Source organism: Euprymna scolopes, chromosome 24 (assembly GCF_053919585.1).
Source record: "Euprymna scolopes isolate OS-2025 chromosome 24, ASM5391958v1, whole genome shotgun sequence".
Lineage (NCBI taxonomy): Eukaryota > Metazoa > Mollusca > Cephalopoda > Sepiida > Sepiolidae > Euprymna > Euprymna scolopes.
Genome location: NC_136505.1, coordinates 32278331 through 32300398, shown reverse-complemented (window position 1 = coordinate 32300398; position 22068 = coordinate 32278331). Strand labels below are relative to the sequence as shown.

The 22068-nt window shown below is 32.8% G+C and overlaps 1 protein-coding gene across 4 annotated transcripts in view; it reads right to left on the bottom strand.

Moving 5' to 3' along the window:
• The window catches only part of LOC145246638 (zinc finger protein ubi-d4-like), a 93908-nt gene that overhangs the window by 3141 nt on the left and 68699 nt on the right, over positions 1–22068 (bottom strand). For all 4 annotated transcript variants that reach the window (XM_080108339.1, XM_080108340.1, XM_080108338.1 and 1 more), the window contains 2 exons: positions 19480–19592; positions 8579–8660 (listed from right to left, as the gene is read on the bottom strand). In XM_080108339.1, the coding sequence (XP_079964465.1) occupies positions 8579–8660; positions 19480–19592 (195 nt within the window). The remainder of the gene's footprint in view (positions 1–8578; positions 8661–19479; positions 19593–22068) is intronic.

The window sequence follows — 22068 nt, the reverse complement described above, 5'->3', positions numbered from 1 at the left end:
CCCCTTACGTCCAAGTGGCGATATGCCTTGTTAGGGGGTGAATAGGAGTAAAAAAAAAAAAAAAAAAAAAAAAATTATTCTGTTCCCTCATCAAGTCCAACTTTTACATAGATCTCTATAAACACACTGACAGTCAAGGAGGAGTCGAAAAGACATTGAAAACTATACTTCATTTTTTATTTAAGATCTGAATAAAAAAGAAAGCCTTAATATTAAATACATTCCTTATATAGAAAAAAATTGGATTCTTGTGAATAATTCAATTTCATACAAATGCATTTTAGCTAAAAAACACTTTTACGTACTTATGTGTCATGCCGAAAATTACAATGATAGAGTAAAAGAATTACAAGCACAAATAAAAATTATGAATTCTTATATTTTTTAATATTGAAGAGTTCTTAAAATCCAGGGGACGTAAATGCAGTCTATGATTCTCAAATTTATAGCACTATTGCATTTCATCTGAAAAATCAATATTTTTATTTTATGCGAATGTTGTTAAGACAGAGTTCATACAGATTTTTAATGTCCATTTTCAAGGTCGGCTTCATTTTTTGTTATCACAATTATTTTGAAGAGAGGATTCGCCATTGGAATATATATATATATATATATATATATATATATAAAAGGCAAAAGTGCCGCGCACATTTTTGTATGTCCAGCAAAGGCTTTTTTCGCCAGGGTTCTCGGGGTGGGGGGGTGGGGGTTACTATGTTTTAAAACTTTATATATACTCCCTAGATTATAATATCTACGATTTGCGATTGCACATCATAACTACATTTATTTACATCTACTTGTATAAAATTCATGCTATTCCATCTCACGTGTTTTTCGTATAAAAGAGAAACTAATCAAAAGCAAAGGCAGCTTCCTGGCCTTCCGTGCCGGGACATCCAAAAAGCAATTAGCTTTAATCAATGTCGGGGAAACTCCTCATATCAGACAATTGCTATTCATTTGGACACTCCCTTTTTGTGGGGAGCTGGTTTTCCCAACATCGTGAGGAAACAAATAAATGAAACGGTGGAAAGCTTAACTGCCTTCAGCCAACGTTCATTTCTGCACCCCCCTTAGCAAGTCAACTTTTTGACTGACATCACTAAATTTTAACGTTTTTCACTTCCTATGGCTTTGTAGCGTAGCGGTAAAAGTTCACGTTTTCTTTCACCTTTTCAATCCTCAGGTTCGTCACGAGTTCAAACAAATTTTTATTTTACACCTCCAAACACCAGGCAATGCTGGGTACCCCCGCTAGTCATAAACGAAAGCAAAAATAGATCCAGATTTCAATTCCCTCCCTGCAAAAAGTGAAAAAAAAAAATTTTTTTTTGTGATAACTGAAAACTAGGGCAGTTATGTCCATTTATCACAAAACTACCCGAAGTAGTTTTGTGATAAAGGGACATAACTCTTGTATCCACAATACTACTATGCAATTTCAGAAAAATATATTTCGATTTTATTTTCAATATTTAAAAAATATTTTAATAGTATTTTTTATTAATACTTAAAAAATAATTTCATAGTATTTATTTTGATTTTATTTTTAATATTTCAACATTTTTACTGGACATAAAGAATACAATTCTCAAGAAATTTTCTATATTTTCAAAAATTTTTCAAAGTAATAACAGAAATAAGGCTTTTTCAAAGCAAAATTCAAAAACTTCTCAAGTCCGTGCGAACCTTGTAAGAAGCATAAATTTTAATTCAATTTCTTTGAAAATATAAATTATCCTGCTTAGAATATTTTTTGCAGGGAAGCCATCTTTCTTTTCAGCAGTAAATGTAAATTAAATTATCACTTCCTGACATGTTTTACTTGCCCATACCCTGTGAATTGAACCTGCTACTGCAACTATTCTACATTTACTGGATAATGTGACCATACCATCAAAGTCTCCTGTTCTGCACACATCTTCATAGACTGTCCAGATTTAATCTTTCTCTGAAGTCATCAAATCTAAATCTGACTCGTATTAGGCATCCATCATATCATTCTCATTTCTCTCCATGTGCAATGTCACAGGAACAAACAAAAAGGGAAAGAAATACAAATCAGACTCAGCATTTCTTTTAAGTGCAAATAAAATGCATCTATTCGTGGTTCTTCCAAACAACGCATTTCATTATATTTCCAAAATCTTTTTGCATACACATGTGCTTTTTAAAAGTTTCTGTCTCCCTGCCATTTGACGGTGGTGCACCTGTATTTATGTGTCCATCTTCCCTGGCACGCAACTTGCTTCTCTTATTTTCAACTGTGCTGTTTGTTTTTTTTCTTTTTCTTGTGATGCAAGCTTATGCACACTTGCTAATTTGCATAGGTGCTTTAATGGCTGCTGCTGCTAATATTTTCACTAGCCAGCTATCCTTCAGCTGCTGATGATATTTTCACACGTGCCCATATGCGCTGTTACACATGCAATGCATGTCTTTAACCCTCACTGGCAAAGGTTCACTTCCACACATCATCTCACACTGTGTACATGCGTCTGTGATTCCATGGTTTAACCAAGGTAACAAAATTTCTTAACTTCAATAGTCTCTAATATGAAACATTTTTTTTAAATAATTATAGAAATATTAAATTCAGTAAGAGAAATAACATATTTTTATTAAATAACAAGAATAAAAAAAAAAAAATAAAAAAAAGGATGGGTGTTTGCTTCTCTAGCAATAGCCCTAGACACAAAGGGTCACTTCACAAACTTGCAACTATGGAATATCTGGCAATGTCTTTGCAACTATCAAACCCTTTATCTCTGATAGGTTCATAAAAATAGTTGTTGATGAGCAGAGCTCTGAAGGACACAGACTCCACGTCATTGTTCTTTAAGGATCTCTTCTGGGACCAATACTTTTCCTGATCTTCATTAATGCTCTTCGAAATCATATCCTGAGATCATTTGTCCAGATTGAAGCAAACGAAACAATTGTCTACAGCTGCACTTTGAAGAGCAAGGTCATGCTATTCGCTCTCTCTCATTCTACCTCTCTCTACCTCTCTTGATTTGAAACATGTGATGCAATGCGGGAGAAAAAAATGGCTTATTAATTTTAACATCTCTAAAACCAAGCATCCTTCCTTTTACCGTCAATGCTCTAATCCTTTGTTGCCCAAGTTGAAATGAATGTCTTTCTACTACTAGGAAGCCTTCTGTTTTGAAATGATCTTCCAAATCATATCCAGAGATTGTTTGTTGACATCTACAGAGACGACATGACTGTCTATGGCTGCACTTCAAAGCATACTCATTAATTTTCTCTCTTCGAACCTGTAGCATGCAGTGCAGTAGGGAAAAAAATTATCTTGTTATATTTAACGCAGCTAAGAAGTTTCTCTTCCTTCACTATGAACACTAGGTTCAGCGGTTTGTCCCTAATCAAAATGAGTGGCTCTCACCTCAAAGAAGTTCCTTATCTCAATAAGCTCCTAAGTCTGACATTCACCTTAGACACCCAAGGGCCATGCCAAAAGTAAAGCCTCCTATTTTTTTTATTTTTAATTTAAAGCTGAAGAGTTACGAAGACAGGAGTGGTATCAGGGATGACGTTTTGTGCTCTAGAGTTTATTTTTCTACATAATCACCACCATTCTCAATGAACTTTTGCCAGAAATTCAATGATGCATTTCTGCTTCTGACATACACCCATGACAGGGGTTGTTTTCTTAAGAGTTACACACCGACAATATCTGCAACAGAGATATGAAAATTTCAGGTTATCATAACAATACAATTTGCAATCTCCTTTGATCTATATGGGCAGAATAGAAATAGGAGGCATTACTTTTGGAATACCTCTTGTAAAATGAAAAAAACAAAACATATACAGTGTGTTGCTTAGGTCATTGGAAACATGTTTGGATCATTCTACTGCTCCACAAAGTATCTGGCATCTAATGCTATCCTTTACTTATATGAAAGTCAGATACGTCCAATAATTAAATACTGCTGCAACACCTGGAGAGGAGTTCTACAGAGCACTTGAAAAATGGAGTACAAAATCAACTTTTAAGAAGAAGGGAGGATCAACAACATTAGGTAGCAGGCTCAAAACCTGTGACGCGAAGGAGGAAAAAAAGGTGAAAAACCTAATGTCTTAGCTGATGCATCCATTGCGAAACCAGAAGTCGCGAGCATTCGACTTAAGGGTACTCAATCCAATGGAGACGATGACTTGCGAAAATGTTAACGAAAAAAAAAAATGACCCCTCCTTGTAGAAAACTGCCCACTTGAAGGTGATGGAATTAATGTTTTTGACCAATTTTTTTATATTTGTCGCCCAAGAGACTGAGTTTGAAAACGATACCGATTTTGTCACATTCTGACGAGTCTGTCAAAAGTTTTGCGGGACATACAAACACACATTTTGCCTTTTATATATCAGACTAGCATGGGTGCTTGGCATTGCCTGGGTGTTTGGAGGTGTGTGTTGAGAAAAGAAAAAAAGTGGTAGTAGGCAGGCAGGCTTGAACTCGTGACACGAAGGTGAAAGAAAACCTGATATCTTACCGCTATGCTATGACGCGACAGGAAGTGAAAAGCGTTCAAATTTATCGATGTCAATCAAAAAGCTGACTTGCAGAAATGGATAGTTGAGTGAATGAGTTAAGTTAAGAATCACTCAGGCACAGAAATGAACGTTGCTTTTATAGCTGGCTGAAGGCCAGTTAAGCTTCCCGCTTTCTGCCTGTTTTATTTGTTTCCTCATGATGTTGGGGAAAACCAGCTCACCCCAAAAAGGAGGAACTCTGGCAGCGTCCAAATGAATAGCAATTGTCTGTTATGAAGGGTTTCCTCGACATTGATCAAAGCTAATTGGCTTCAAGATGTCCCTGACAGGAAAACCAGGCGGCTGCCTTTGCTTCGATTAGTTTTGCTTTATTTATACGAAAAAGACAAACAAACACTCAAAAAGACGGGAAGGAAGCAATTTTTTTAAAACTTGATCAAAATAAAGATAGAGACGACGTCCGTTTTCGAATCATAGATATTATAATTGAATCGTAGCTATTATAGTATAAGGAAACTTCTCCAAAATAGTAACCTTGTTGCGAAGCTCATCGAAAAAAGCCTTTCTTGGACATACACTCTCGCGCCTGTTTTGCCTTTTCAATATATACTAGCGGGGGGTACCTGGCATTGAGGTGTGCGTGTGTGTGTGTGGGGGCGGGTAAGATCAAAACAAAGCGAAGTAATAACCCTGTTTAAATATTTAAAAAAAAAAAACACAATGTTAAAACTTAAAAAAATAAAATAAAAAACAACGAATGTGATGGAAAAAACAATAAAAAAAAAACGAATGTGATACAATATGAACGATCCTGCATTGCCCGAGTGTTTGAAAAAAAAAAAAAAAAATTTGGGAAAGGAGGTAGGTTCGAACCCGAATCCTTGAGATGAAATCGAAAAAAAAAAGGAAAAAAAAAAAGTGTGATGACTTACCTAAAAAGTGAATTGACAGATGTGTAAATTTAATGAGGTCAAACATCAATCCCGCAGTTAAGTTTGACTCAAAGGAAGTTGTTTTGGTTTTGTTTCCCCAAGATGTTGCGTTGGGAGGTAAACCAGCTCCCCATGAAAAATGGGGGTGTCCAAATGAAAAGCAATTGTCTGATATGACGGCTTTCACCGTGTTGATCAAAGCTGATTTGCTTTCTGGATGACCCCGGCACGAAAGCCAAGAACATACATCATTGCAACTTAGTTTCACTTTATACTAAAAAGCCGAGCAAACACGCGACACAACGAAATAGAGTGAATTTTATAAAAGTCAATCAAAATAAATCTAGATACGACGCGCGTTTGCAGATCCTAGATATAGACAGTATATAAAAAGTTCTAAAAAATAGTAACCTCAGGCAGAATCCTCCAAAAAAAAAAAACAAAAAAAAAAAAGCCTTTGCTGGACATACAAAAAAATGTGCACACAGATTTTGCCATTTATATATAGATATAGATAAAAGGCAAAATGCGTGTTAGTGCGTGCGCATATTCTGTATGTCCGGGGGGGGGGGGGGAGTCACTGTATCTTTAATTTATCTTTTACATGCTATTTTCACAATTTTTTTAAAAATTTCCGCGTTTGTTTTGATTTTCTGTATATAAGCGAAACTGAATTCGTAGAAAAGGCAGCTCCCTGGCACTCGTGCCGGGGACGTCCAGAAAGCAATGAGCTTTAATCAATGCTGCCAAAACCCATCATATCAGATAATTGCTACTCATTTGAACACTTCCCTTTTTATGGGGAGCTGGTTTTCCCCAACATCTTGGGGGAAACTGGCTTGCAGCCAAAGTTAAGTTTCCCCTATCGCGTGATGTTTGACCTCATTAAATTTATGCACCTGTCACTTAACTTTTTAATTGTTAATTTAAAATGCTTTTCAGTTCCTGTCCTGTTGTGGCCAAGTGGTAAGATGCCAGGATTTTTTCACACTTTCTTTTCCACCTTCGCCTGAAAGCTTCGGGTTCGAGCCCATCTACCTACCAAAACATTTTTTTTTTTCTTTTACACCTCCAAACACCTGGGTAACGCTGGGCACGCCTGCTAGTATATATATAGAAGATAAAAGGGAAAATGTGTGTGTTTGTATGTCTGTCAAAAACTTTTGACACACACGACGAACACTGACAAAATTGGTATTGTTTGAAAGGTTAGTCTCTTGGACGTCAAATATCCAAAAATTGGACAAAAACATTAATTCTTTGACCGTCAACTGAACCATTTTTTACAAGGAGGGTCAGTTTTTGTGTCAACATTTTTACAAAGTCATCATACACCTTACAATGACTAAGCTTATTTTGAACTCCGGTGACGACGTATGTCAAAGTGGGTATTTTTTTTAACCTTCTTTTTCATCCTTTGTGTTACAGATTCGAGTCTACCTGCCTGCCTACTACTCCCTCCCCTCTCCACACAGGCTGCTTAATGCATCTATTATTTTTTCAATATCCTTACTAGACTACCTCTCCACATCCGGGCAATGCCGGGTACCCCACCAGTCTATTATATAAAGGAAAGTGGTCTCTCTGTTTGCTTGTTTGTATGTCTGCTAACAATTTTCGACACGCACAACGAGCACTGACAAAATTGGTATCGTTAGAAAGATTGATCTCTCGGATGACAAATATCAAAAAATTGGCCAAAAAGATTAATTCAACTGGGCCATGTTTTGCAAGGAAGGGTCATTTTTGCGCAGACATTTTTCAAAGTCATTCACGCCTTGCGATCTCGACGCATGTACACACATTATTTCAAAGGCTTGTGATGTCACAAGACACATGGGCGAGACAACTAACACATTTGCTTTTTTTCACCTCCTTTTCCTCTTTCGCGTTACAGGTTTGAGCCTGGCTACTGCGGTTAATTTTTTTTTTGCACTTGCTATTTTAATTTTTTTTCCAGGGGGTTGGTTGCTCAATAGCCTTACCTCTCCACACCGGATACACATGCTAGTATGTAAAAGAAGAGTACATGAATAGCTGAGACATAGGCATGAGAGAGAAAGCGAATGGAACTGATTTGCCTTATCACCGCTTCCGGTAGCAGATACACCGGAAGTTAGGAAGTACTTTAGCTGACTATTACTATTTTTTTTGATATCAAAGTATACTACAAGCAACTAAAATCATATGAAATTTAATAATCCCATGTAATGCCAGGTAAGCAATGATTGAATTAGTTTCAATGAACTTTTTTTAAAGATAGAAAATGTAAGGCTACGTACAAACCTTAAAAATGGATAAAAAATAAAAATAAGCAGCAATACCAGGTAGGTACAGTTAAAAAATAAAATCTGGTGTTTGTGCATTATAATTGAATATCTAAAAAATGTTTTTTAAATGTATTTAAATAAAAACCCAATCATGTAATTATGTTAAAATTAGTAAAAATTCCAAAAATTATAGAAAATGATCAAGTAAAAGTTCTGCTAGAACTTTTTCTTTTGAAAAAAAAAAAAAAAAAAAAAAATTATTATTGCTCCGCCATTTTTTAATTTGAAATAGTGAAAGTTAAAACAAGGGAGATAAATCAGTTTGGCATGTGGCATTGAATGCAATAGACTAAACTAAGAAAACTACATTATTTGATAATTTTTTTTTCTTGTATTTTTATACTAAATTAATTTTTGTAATTTTTGGAATAATCACTAATTTTGATATAACACATAATTATGTAATAGTGCTTTTACTTAAAATGCATTTTTTTTTATATCCACGTATACTGCACAAACACCTAAAATTATACTAAATTTAAGAATCCCATTTAATGCCAGATAAGTACAGCTACAATTGAATTAGTTTCAATTAATTTTTTTTTTTAGATAGAAAATATAAGACTATGTACAAACCTTGAAAATAAATGGAAAAAAAAAAAGTAAAAAAAAAAAGCTTTTGGGTGAAAGCAATCGTGAGGTGAATAAAATGAAAATAGAAGCAAAGAAATACCAATTACAAAAAATAGAATCAAGTTCCGCCGGTTAACCTGTTGATTAAAAACAACAAACGTCCAGTCTCCTACAAAGGGACATATTGTATTGAGAATATTGTAGTTTTATACTACCTTCAGGTGGTTCCGACAATTGTGGGGTCAGGCAGTACATATGATAGCCACGGTCACAGTCGTCACAGAATAGTAGCTGGTCCTGAACAGATACAAAACAATTATTATACGTACTTACTGTCAAAATAGAAATCCTGCGACAAACCTGACTTTTCTAAACATTCACATTATGACGGGATAACGACAACAAGAATTGAACGAATGCAAAATTAAGGCACCAAGACGACTTTATCGGCCCAAAATAATTCAACTGATTAACTGAAAAGAAAATGTAGGTGTTTGTCCAGAATCCACCCTATATTAAAAAAGAAAAATAAAGAAAAATCTGTATGATGCACGTACGCGCAATGAAACACAAAATGTCATATTCAAAAAAGTCATATAGATTGATCAAGTAGCTTTATTTTTTAGCAAAAGAAGATCAAATAAGCAAAAAGGGACTGTCTCATGTCACCATCTTGAAGAAACAAGGGCAGATAACTCCACAATAATGCCTAGGATTTCCTATCAATTGCTTAAAATCATTTAAAAATGATTTTCTTTATAAAAATAAAACTACTTAATCAATTTAAGTGATTTTTGTAAAATGATATTTTTGTTTCGTCATGGATATGTACATCATAAAAAATTTTTATGGACAACTATCAAATTTGAAAAAAAAACAAAAACAAAAAAAAACCTTCTAATATCTTAATTTTTTAAAAGTGTTTTAGGTGAGGGTGATAGTGTGTATGCATACACACATAAAATAAATAATAAACTATCCTTATTTTACGCAAAATGTCTTTGGGATAAATTGAAAAGCTCATTTGCTTTTAGATTGCTCCCAGTCAGAGATACTAATGGCTCATACACAATAAAGTAAACAAGGTATACTTTTTTATTAATATAGTTCTGTCCGATAAGACATCAAACTCTTTACGTCTAAGATCGATCGTCTTAATTCGGTTCTATTCAGGTTTTGATCGTTTTGTTTTCTTGTCCATCTAGATGTATGTGTGTAGCAGAGAGACAATTAAAGTTTGGAAAAGATTTCAGAATACAGGACGGGGTCAAAAAAAAAAAAAAAAAGTCTCTAGCTAACCTAATAGGTCCCACACAATTAACTAAGCTCCAACCCCTGTCCCATCGTCATAATGTTGCATCCCTGTACTTGTTTTACAAGGATTTTAATGGAATGTGCTGATAAACTCGTAGCACTTGTGCTCCTTGACCCTACGACAAGCAGCAAAATCCCACCTCTTCATTGCAGAGGTTTCTAGATGCTGGAAAGCATTCTACTCTAATAGTTTCTTTCCTTAAACTGTTAGACCTTTTGGAATTCCCTCCCTGTTTCCTACTTCCCTGACTGTATTAACATGCAGAAGTCTAAATGTAATGTGAACAGACATCTTGCTGCTCAACTCCCTACATAAGTGTCTCTGAAGATATGGTTCCAAATAGTCCAAATGGCAATATGTTTTGTATGAGGGTGAATAAGAGGGGGGGGGGAAGAAGACTTATGAATTAATTTACACAATAAAAAAATAAGCAATATGTCATATGCTTTTTAAAGAAAAAAATTTTGTTTCTCAATTTCTTTGAATTAAGGTATATTTTCAGCAAGTTGTCTTTCAATTATTTTCATAATTAATTTCCTGTAATTGCAAAATTTTATAATTTGCTATCTGTTCACTTTCTTCATTTTTCATTGGGTAGATTTCCTGATTTTCTTAACATTGCTAAAATAATTAAGTCCTTGGCAAGAATTCCCCCATATTAAAAACAAACAAAAAGAAAACAAAAATTTGTATCATATACAGACCCATGATAAAACGAAAATATCATATTCCAAAAATTATGTTAACTGATCAAGTAGTTTCATTTTTATAAAAGAAAATACATATTGTTGGTTAGTTTTTGACAATTTTTTTTTTTAGCCTTTTACAGTAAGTAGCTTCATGCTTTGTCTGGAGAAATTCCCATATAAAAAACATTAAGGGATTAATGGGAATTTGTAGACATTCCAATGTAAATTTTGTAAGTTTGAATTATTGTTGAGTTATCTCCCTTGTTTCTTGAGATAATTTTCATGATGACGAAGTGAGATGTGAGACGGTTGCTCTTTGGCTACTCATAAAATTTGTATTTTATCATTTTAAAATAAAACTACTTGATCAATTTACATGATTTTTGGAATCTGATAATTCTGTTCTGCCATGGACACGTAAATCATACAAGTTTTATTATTTTATTATTATAGAGGTAATTCTGGACAAGAACCAATAATTCAATAAAAAAAAAATAAAGGAAATCATTTGATTTGTCAAACTTTCAACTGATTTAAACTATACAAAACACAGCTGATTGTATACATCATCTGTGTTTCATAAATTAAATGAGTCAATTTATATTTTTATTATATATCAAAGTTGATTTCAGGAGTTGATTCTAAATAAAATATTTATTCAAATATTATTTTTTGATCTACCACAGGTGTTAGTGCCTTGATACTAAAGTAAGATCCAAACTATTTCTTCGGGTGTATCTAGTTTAGGAGGGGTGGGAGGGGAGACATCGGAACTCAGATTGACATGAAAAGGCCATAAAGAACTCACATTGGAATGAAAAGGGCCATGACTAAAATAAGGTTTCGAAACACTGATATAGTCGATGGCTGCGATAACTATCGCTACATCTGATAAGGAGTGGACATGTGTTGTTTGCTAACACAACAGGCCAGCACTGTGCATTGCATAGAGGTGTTGTAGATAAAAATAAGTTTATGTGTATTATTTGGATCCTTTAGACTATTGTTCTCATCTTGAGTGTTATTTTCACAACGTTTCGGGTGATGTAACCTCCGACCATCTTCAAATGTTATCTTGTCAAACTCAAAAATCTTTCTGTCGAACTTGGGAATCTTTCAATCAAACTAACTTCGGAATCTGCATGGGATTTCAAACTGAACCCTTTATTTAATCGATAATTGTTCTGTAGAAGTCCAAAATAATTTGCAATTGTATTTTGCATGTTACCTGCATTGAGGATTGAACAATCAACCTCCAGAAAAAAACGTAACTTTACAACTGAATTTTACCAAGTACTTTATTCACTATGCCACAGGTCCTTGTGAACAGTTCGAGCATAAATTTTAGGAGCCTTAGACATATTTTGTTTTCTAGAAGTACAATCTTACTACTTATTATATACCACTGTTTATCACGATATATATTTTTTTATTAATATAAACACATTTACATGGTCGTGACACTAGACATGCTAAGTTTTCAGACAAATAGTCAGTTAAAACCAGAAGTCCTTGTCAGGTGACTTAAATGGTTGCTATCCACAGAAGAAACCAGTCCTCAAATTATCATTTTAACTGACGATTTGTCTGAAACATTAGCATGTCCAGTGTCATGACCATGTAAATTTGTTTGTATTAATAAAAATATATATTGCTCTTCTTTTATCGAGCATCCTTAATAACCTCATTAAATTCAGTAGTTATCACTTTTGAATACCTATCACATTGAGATATATATATATATATATATATATATATATGAGAGTTATGTTCAAAATTTTCTGCAAATTCCGAGTTTGTTCAACAAGATACACCTGAAGAAGATCAGAGTTTACATTGACCAAAATGTTGTGAAAATAACACGCAAGATGAGAACGGTAGTGTGAGGAAGTCAAATAATATGAATAATCAAATCTTTATCACAAAAAATGTAGAAATGTAAGAAGTTTATGGCCAAAGTGATTGACTGATTCTAGTAGCTACCATGACCCATAGCAAGTAAATAAGTGAGGAGCAGTGTTGGTGACAGAGCAGAGCGCGAGAGAGAGAGAGAGAGCAAAGGTGCTAAAGGTGCAGTATGTGTTGATAAATTCTAGTGGGAAGTGTTGATCCTGCAATCACATCTAGTGCTACAATACCTGCTGCAGTCGCCTGCAGTCATTAGCAGCCCTTGATTCAATCAACACAGTCACAGACCGGATCAGGTTAGAGCCAGATTGGTCTGCAAGAATATACAATAAGGCTCAACTTTAATGAAAAGATGATCATTTCAGTGCCCCAAAATGGCAGACCACATAAATCTTACTAAGGCAGATGTTGCTGCTTAGACACACTTATGAAAAGAAATAAATCACAAAGCAAAATTCTAGACCTGCCAAAACTAAAAAAAAATACTTTTACTTCTATTGTTTAAGATATAGAGAAATATTTGGGGCAATTAAGAATTGGTTTCTATAAAAAAAATTTTGAATAAGAATTGTAAAAATAATCTAAGCACATTTGTAAACATTTGAAATGTTTTTGGTCCTTGCCCACAATTCCCCCTATATCAAAAAAACAAAAATAAAGAAAAATCTGTGTGACATACCTTCTTGTGACAAAAAGAAAATTTCATACACCAGAAAAATCAGCTAAATTGATCAAGTAGTTTTATTTTTATAAAGAAAATCATTTTTAAGCGAATTTGACTTTTTCCGATGTATCTCCTCCTCCTGTTAAAAATGGCTTTCTAAAATCTTGCAAGCTTGAATTGACTTATCTCCCTTCTTCCTTCAGATTATTTTCAAGATGGTGTCATGAGATCGTCTCTTGTAGTTTAGCCATAAAATTTGATCATCTTATTTAAAAATAAAATTACTTGATCAATTTATGTGATTTTTGGTATACGATATTGTCTTTCTATCACAGGTAGAGTATCATACAGATTTTTCTTTATTTTTAATATAAGATGAATTTTGGACAAGCATTGTTTTTTCAATCTCAAATATATCTGAGGAGCCAAATATTTCAAGAAATGACAAATACAGGTTTTAATAATCAAGACATCTGAAAAGGCTGATACCGACAGAAAACAAGTTAACATCTTAACAGATATATCATTACTTTAATTAAATACAATAAAATAATGTTTAATATTCTAAATTATTAACCCAAGGTATCTATTTTCCCATTTTTTAAAGATTATTTCCAAGGGTATCTATTTTCTTTTTACTACCGAGTGTAAACTTTGTGTAATGGCTAAAAATTGGTCAAAATTGAAAGGAAAAAGTTATATTATTTAGAAAGCAACATATTAACTCTCCTATAAATAGGACACTGGGTACATGTGATACATTTTAGAAATCAAAAGGCTATACATTCAAAATAAAATTTACATGTTATGATAAGGAGCAAGGCAGTTTGTACAAAGAGTTACATTACACTTTTTGCAATAAGTTAGTTACTTACTATTGCAAGACTCATTTATATAAGTTCGTACATTATCGAACAAATAAAATTTTTTAGCAAATTTCACAATTTTGAAGAGGATTTCAACAACTCTCGCAAAGAAATTGATGAATAAAGATTGTATTTTATCCTTTTTTCAGAGTAATTATACAATAAGCAGAACTATTATCTATAAAAGTGAAAATGTGTATGTGTATGTGAGGACACTTCTCCACCTATCTACTCAACAAATTTTTGATCTACAGATTTGAAATTCTGTATATAGGCTATTCAGACATGTGGAAAACTTTTTAATTGATTTTCATCTGGAAAAATGGGTTGCTAAGGGGTCAAAATTGAAAAATTGGTACTTGGGAGTCATCAGATTCTTATCTGTTTGTCAACTGTTTCGCGACTACGCATGCGCAATCGTGAAACATGACAGCTTCCTTATGTTAAGAATAAGTAAGTTTGAAAACACTTTTTAAAGATTGTGTCAAGCTGGTCTAATGGTTATCATATTTAATTCAGTGCCTTTAGGTTTTGGTTTCGATCTCAGCTCGAGAATTTTTGTTTTTACTTACAAGAAGTGAATTGTTTAAAGAACACATAATACTCGCAAGCACATGTCTCAGTTTCTTTCCGTTTTTTTTTTTTTTTTAAAAAGGAACTGAACATTATGTTTAATACCTACGGTATTTCTGTGTATAATAAACAAGAAATATGCATTAATTAGAATATAATATTTATGCATACTTGACAACAGAGCAACGTCGAGCAGTCTGCTAGTATCTTATAGATTTTAAAAAAAAATTTTTATTTTTGGTGTCCTATTCATAGGACAGTGCAGCCTAATCCTTAACTTAGAAAAGAAAGATAAATGATAAAGTTAGGAAACCTTTCTAAACTTTAAGTTTGTTTCAAGTATTATTGTAGGATAAATAAGATTAAACTTAATTAATTAAAGATATCAATCATTAATTTATCAAACTATTTTTTTTTATCTCTAATCAATCAAATCACTTTATGCACTTAAAATTATGTAGGCATTAAAATTATACATTTATCAAGAAGAAGGTGGTTGTGCAGACTGGTGATGTTTTAAGTCAACGCATTTCAGGTAAAAACATTACTACATACTTACATGTCATATCAAAAGTAGTATGAATTCCAAAATTTATGAAAAATGATCCAATATGTGATGTCCTAGATGTATTTAAAAAAAAAAAAAAAATCGGTGCTAATGCACTTATTGATTCGCAATATTTTTTAAATCGTATTTCCAAGTTTAATTAAAGTTTTATGATATGTTTTTTTTATTCAATTGTAAGGTTAAAGTATAGAATAGGTACAAAACACCCTCCCCATGTTAAGAATGGCTTTTTAAATAATAACATTATTTCAGCACGGATCAATAAGTGCTCTAGTACCAAAAAGTCATCTACAATTACATTCGGTTTAAAAATGTGGACCCTTAGTTTAAGTCAATCTAAGTCAAGTTTATCATACTGAATTGGTTGCACAACTCTTCCCAGCTAAAACTTGCTAATTTGTTAAATTCTATATTTACTTGTCATTATTTTTCTACTGGATCATTTTTCGTAATTTTTTTTTTTTTTATTTAGACTTATTTCGACATGACACATAAGTGTGCAATAATGCTTTCACCTGAAATGTGTTGGTTTGAAAAATAATCTACACAAACAAGAATAGAAATGTTGACGTAGCTAAAAATAAGGTAACATCAATAACATATATTTCATATTAGCTATATCTACCCGGCAGTGCACAGGAGTTTTTTGTTTCTTTTTTTACTTTCATTTTTGTTTAAATATTTTTTTAAAAACTGTATTTCTTTAAAGAAAGTATTATTTGTTTAAAAATAGAATTTTGAAAGTTAAATGGAATTTTTATCGTTTGTCATTAAATTGTTATAAAACTGAAACTCATGTTTTGATCTCTATAATATTATTGGACGTAAATTGCTTTCTTTTTTTTTTAACCCATTATTATTATTATTACTCACTACGAGTTCTCACACAGGTCATCACCAGAGATTATTCACTGATGGTAGGGTGTTCCGTGGAGTCTAGGTGACAACAAGTTTCCCTAGATTTCCAAGTTTTCTCCACTTTTTGATAACTTTTGCAAATGAATTTGTGTTATCGCAACAGCCGCTGGCAACAACTATTAGTCTTTACTGGAATTTGAATGGTAATGAGCCTCTCCAATGTCCCAGTCCTCTTTGCACTTATCCAATGGAGATCTGGTTAATGCCTCCTCGGTCTTTTCATCCTCCTTGACTCTTCTAGACTTTTTGATGTGGTGTCAGTCAATGCCGACACTACAATCATCATCATCATCATCATTATTTAAAATAGCAGTATTTATCCTCTGTAGCAGTATCCTTTATGTCTGGCATTCTTCAAGGGCTAGCAGCGACTTGGATAAATCCACAATTTCCCAAATCTTGCAAAACTTTCACCACATGAAGATTTGCTGAGAAATTACTTTCTATTCAACATTTTAAATGCTTCCAAATTTCCAAAAATTTTAAATGCTTCCAAATTTCAAAATAATTAATTCCTTTTTCAACGATTAAGAAAATATCAAAATAGCTGACTTGTTTATGAAGAAACCAAAAGGCATTATGGTTGATTTAAGTCTAAAGATAAACTATTTTTTAACTTTTGTTTTATATTACGATATTTCATTTTTTTTTTTGTTTTCAATAAATATTCAAGTAATAATAAATAAAATATTTGCAAGTCACATGTTGGTGGGAATCACACACACACACACAGTCACGTGTGAAGTTGTCACACAATTTTATTAATATTGAAATACAATGGTCCAAGTAATTAAGGGTGCTTGTGTTGATTGATTATCTTTTAAATCAACACATTTCAAGTGAAAACATTATTACATATTTACGTATGTTTAAATTAGTATAAATTCCCCAAATTACGAAAAATGATCCAGTTAGACTACGAGCTAGATATACTTTTAACAAAAAGCATCCATGATTATGTTCTGAGATTGTGTTTAAAAATGGTGGACTCTTAATTTAAGTCAAGTTTTTCACACTGAATTGGTTGCATAACTCTTCCACGTTAAAACATACAATAAAACTTGATAATTTGGTGAATTTTATGTTTATATGTAATTTTTTCTGTTTGCTTGTAATTTTATTTTTTCGTAAGTTTTTAAATTTATGCTAATTTCAATAGGACATGTAAGTACGTAATAATGTTTTCACCTGAAATGCGTAGGTTTCAGAAAGCACAAATCTACATAAGCAACAATAAAGATTTTCAAACCTAATCATTTAATAATTGGATTCTTATTCAGAATTCAACCTAATTAAAAAAAAAAAATAGAGAGCAATCTTTGATATATACACATGCCATGAAACGAAAATGTCATATTCCAAAAAATCACGCAAATTGATCACAGTTTTTTTAATATAGAAAAACCATTTTTTATGATTAATAATTGTAGCATTACAAGACTGATTTTAAAATCTCAGTAGTTTAAATTGAATTGTCTTCTTTCAATAAATATGGCAGACGAAGACACCTTTCTTAATAAAAAAAAAAGCGACTTGATCAATTTATGTGATTTTTGGAATATAACATTTTTGTTTTGTGACGAGTACATACAAAGATTTTTCTGTGATTTTAAATTTTAATTAGGCTGAATTCCGGACTATTCTACTTGAATAATAGTTTTTTTTTTACCAGCCAATACAAACTGAATAAAAGAAAATTAATTTGCTGCAAAGTTTAAAACAACAAGTCACTTTACATTAGTAAATTTAAAGTTCTTTCAAAAATGGTCTGCAATCTCTAGTTATGTTGTGAAAGTATTCTGTAAATGAGAGCAGTTTGATTTTTACCCCCTTTTTCTTACCTTATACCAAAAATATTAAATATATATATATATTTAAAAGAAAGTAAAATGAAAATGTTCTATCAAAAAAGCAAAAACAAACAAAAACAAACAAAAAAATTGTCAGTCCTTGTCCAGAATTTCTCCTATATTAAAAGAACAAAAAAAATCTGTATGATGTACGTATGACGGAAAGAAAATATCGTACACCAAAAATCACGTAAATAGATCAAGTAGTTTTATTTTTATAAAGAAAATCATTTTTAAGTGAATTTGAGTTTTTCCAATATTAAGAATGGCTTTCTAAAATTCTTATAAAATTTAAATTATTTGCAGTCATCTTTCTTCTTCTTCCATCAGAATGATTTCAAGATGGCGGCATGGGATTCTCTTTCATAGTTTCGCCATAAAATCTGATTTTCTTATTTTAAAAAAATTAAACGACCTGATTAACTTGCATGATTTCTGGTATGCAATAATTTCCTTCCGTCACTGGCATGTACGTCATACAGATTCTTCTTTATTTATTTATTTTTTTAATATCAAAGGGGGAATTCTGAACAAGGACAAAAATGTCATATTTTAACATCTTTACAAATAAACTTTTGCATGATAGTGACTCGAAGAGGTAAGTTTAGCTACGGGAGCCTGGTGTAAAAAAAAGCTGGAAGAGAGAGATACAGTGCTGTGGAACGTTACATGCTAAACTTAAAAATGGTAATCACATTTGTATTAGCAAAATAAAAAAGTTTTTAACGGTGCTTGTTAAGATAGAGTTGACAGACTGATTTTTTTTAAATATGCGGCTTTAAGGCAAAATAACAGTACTTGTCATGTTGAAAATAGTGATATATCCAAAAATTATGAAAATTCATGGAATAGAACTACTATTGTGTTTTTTAGTAAAAAAAAGAGTCTATCACTATTGGCTAAAACTAAACGTTGGCCATTAAAGTGACAAAAAGAGAGATAAGTATGTCCCTTGTATTCACAATCTTCAAGGTGTTCACAAGTAGGGAAAATGCTGTTTCCCCCAATTTTCCGTAAAAATTACTTTTAACTATGAATAATTTTCTACTTGATGAATTTTTGGATATATTATTTTCAACATGACAAGCAAGTACTATTGTTTTTGTTTAAAACGACATATTTAAAAAGAAATCGATCTGTCGATTATCTTAAAAAGAACTTTTTTTTTTTTTTTTTTTGTTTAAAAAGATGCATGGATGAGGATTTCTGTCTCTTAGTGACCAGGGGAAGTTTTGGAAAGTATGTGGAAATGTAATAAAATTACAGAACTATCGTCCATTCTGATTCTGAAAGCTTTTCCAATTGAAGATAAATAAGACAGAAAATGAGAAGGATGAGTGTAACGTGATTTGTCATTTGGGGGAGAACAGCATGCTGGGTATTATTATTATTATTATTATAAACCTTCTTAGCCAATGGCGACACAGGCAAATATAAACAAAAAAGAAAAGGACAAACAAAAATAGTCACCTTCCCCCACAAACAAAAGTATTTGAAAAAATTTGGTGCTAACAAACAAAATGGTACAGAAAAAAATGTGAAGAAGAAGAATCCTCCCAATGGAAAAAACGGTAAATGGACAGAAAAAGAACCAAAGCAGCAAGGGGTGGGGGTGAAGTGAGGGGGGGGGCGACTGAGGGAAAGGGTGAGGATGCCCAGGCAAGGCAAAATAGCATCAGCAGCAACAGGGAGAGGGGGGGATACAATTAGAGAAGTACTGAAAGAGGAAGGAGAAGGAGGAGGAGGAGGAGTTATGTTGACTTACATCGTTATCGGACGTCCCACAGAGGCCGCAGGACTTGCACTCTATACACTGCCAGGGGTATTTCTTCACGGATATTATCATGTTGGGGGTAAACTGCAGGCAGGATGGATGCCCTGGAGCAAAGAGAGAACAGGGGGAGACTGAAGAGCTGTGGCAAGCAATCGACTGATCATGATATTGTTAGCTGCTATGATAGCAAAGGCAACCTATACATATATATATATGTGCATATATATATATATATATATATACATATACACACATATATATACATACGTACATATATATACATATATATATATATACATACGTACATATATATACATATATATATATACATACGTACATATATATACATATATATATATATACATACGTACATATATATACATATATATATATATACATACGTACATATATATACATATATATACACATACGTACATATATATACATATATATACACATACGTACATATATATACATACATATATATACATATATATATATACATACGTACATATATATACATACGTACATATATATACATATATATATATGTACATATATATATATACCTTCATAGCATAAGTGAAATAAACAGAGGGCTCCATTATGCATGTAAGAGCAATATTTGTTTTGAAATGATACTATACGAAACAAAGTGAATAGGCATATGAAACTTATGGCTTTGGGTATGATACTCAATTTGAGGGGGGGGCAACTAATTTCGATATAGTTTTTTATTTATTTACTATATACCGGGAAAGATTAGTCTATTGACTAAAGAAACGAAAAATAGCGTGGACAGCTATATGCAATGAATGCATGCGAAATGACATCACTGGTAAAGAAAAATAAAATCTATAAAAAGAAGAAAGAGGACGATCATGGGAGTGACGCGGAGCATGGAACGAAATAGCGTTCAAGATCACGTTACAGGTGTGGATGACGTTTGAGAAGATGATCACGTGAGAGAGAACGAGGAAATAAATGTTGTTGTACAACAAAAAAAAAAAGTGAGTTGAAGTTCTTTCCTATTCTTTATCTATTTTGCTACTGAGGCCACAATGTGTTGTGTAGAAGTGTACAATGTTACAGAAAAAAACTACATTGAAATTACTTGCGCGCAAGTAGAACTAAGTATTATACTCAAACCCATAGGTTTCATATGCCTGTTCATTTTTGATTTTGTATTGTATTCAAGGCTAGAAGGCATGAAACGGAATAATGATCAGGAATCCTGATTATGATAAGAATCAGTCAATAAATTGAGCAAGGCAAAATACTTACACATTTTAGTTTAAGAAAAGAGAAACTGAGGTCATCAGTTTTCTTTTTAAATAAACATTGCCAAGCATGCAACATGCAAGAAGGATTGATAGAAGGAGAAGAGGAGGAGTAGGAGGAGGAGGAGGGGGGGGGGAACATTTTTTTTTTTTCCCCTTTTTCTCTCTTTTTTTTTTTTTTTTTAAAGAGCAAAGAAGCAGAATCTCAGCAATGGGATTCAACTTCCAACCCCACTCCCACCCCAAAAAAACTCAACCAACAAATGTATTTATGTTCTCCTATTTTCAAACAAAAGCTTCCCCAGTATATAGTAAATAAAGAATGTATCATTAATAAGTTGGTAACGTCCTAATGTATGGTCGCTTGTTATTTACACTGAAATGTTTTCAAAAGTGTTTCATTGCTCTGAAAAAAAAAAAAAAAAAAAAAAAAAAAAAAAATTGTTTTTATTTTTAGTTATATCTTCTATATATATAAAAGGCAAAATGTGTGTGACCATTTCGTGTATGTCTCGCAAAGGCTTCTTTCGCACACTCTCCCAGGATCGTTACGATCGCTTAGAACTATTTATATACCCGCTAGATAATAATATCTAGGATTTGGGAACGCGGGTCGCCTCTACATTTATTTACGTCGACTTTTATGAGATTTGCGCTATTTCGCTCTGTTGCCTGTTTGTCTTGCTTTTCAGTATAAATAAAGTGAAACTAAATTCAATCCGTGCATTCTCGGCATCGCGCCGGGAAACGTCCAGAAACAATCAACTTTGATCAATGTGGGAACAAACGCCTCTCATATCAGACAATTGCTAATCAATCTGGACAATGGGGAGCTGTTGGGGAAAAAAAAACAGTCAAAGTTGGGTAAACAAACCCAAGTTAACTGCGTGACTTCTATTTGACCTCAATAATTAGGTCAAATAGAAGCAGCAGAGTTAACTTTTATTGCTGCCACCTGTCAATAGTTAAATAAATAAATTCAAATGTGTTTCCCTCGTATGTCTCCGTGGCCCAGTGGTTAACGTCGTATGTCTTTTTTTCACATTTTAATTTCCAACTTTGTTTTTAGGGTTCGGGTTCGATCCTCATACTCACCTACCAAAACTTTTTTTTTATTTTAACCCCCCCCCCCCCCCCCAGTTTGGATTTATCGAAAACTACACACACACCTCCAAACACCCGGGCAACGCCGGGTACCCCTCGCTAGTATTATATAAAGGGCAAATGTCTGTTAGTGTGAATGTATGTATGTATGTATGTAAGTATGTCTCACTAAAACTTTTCAAATCTAAAGCGGATA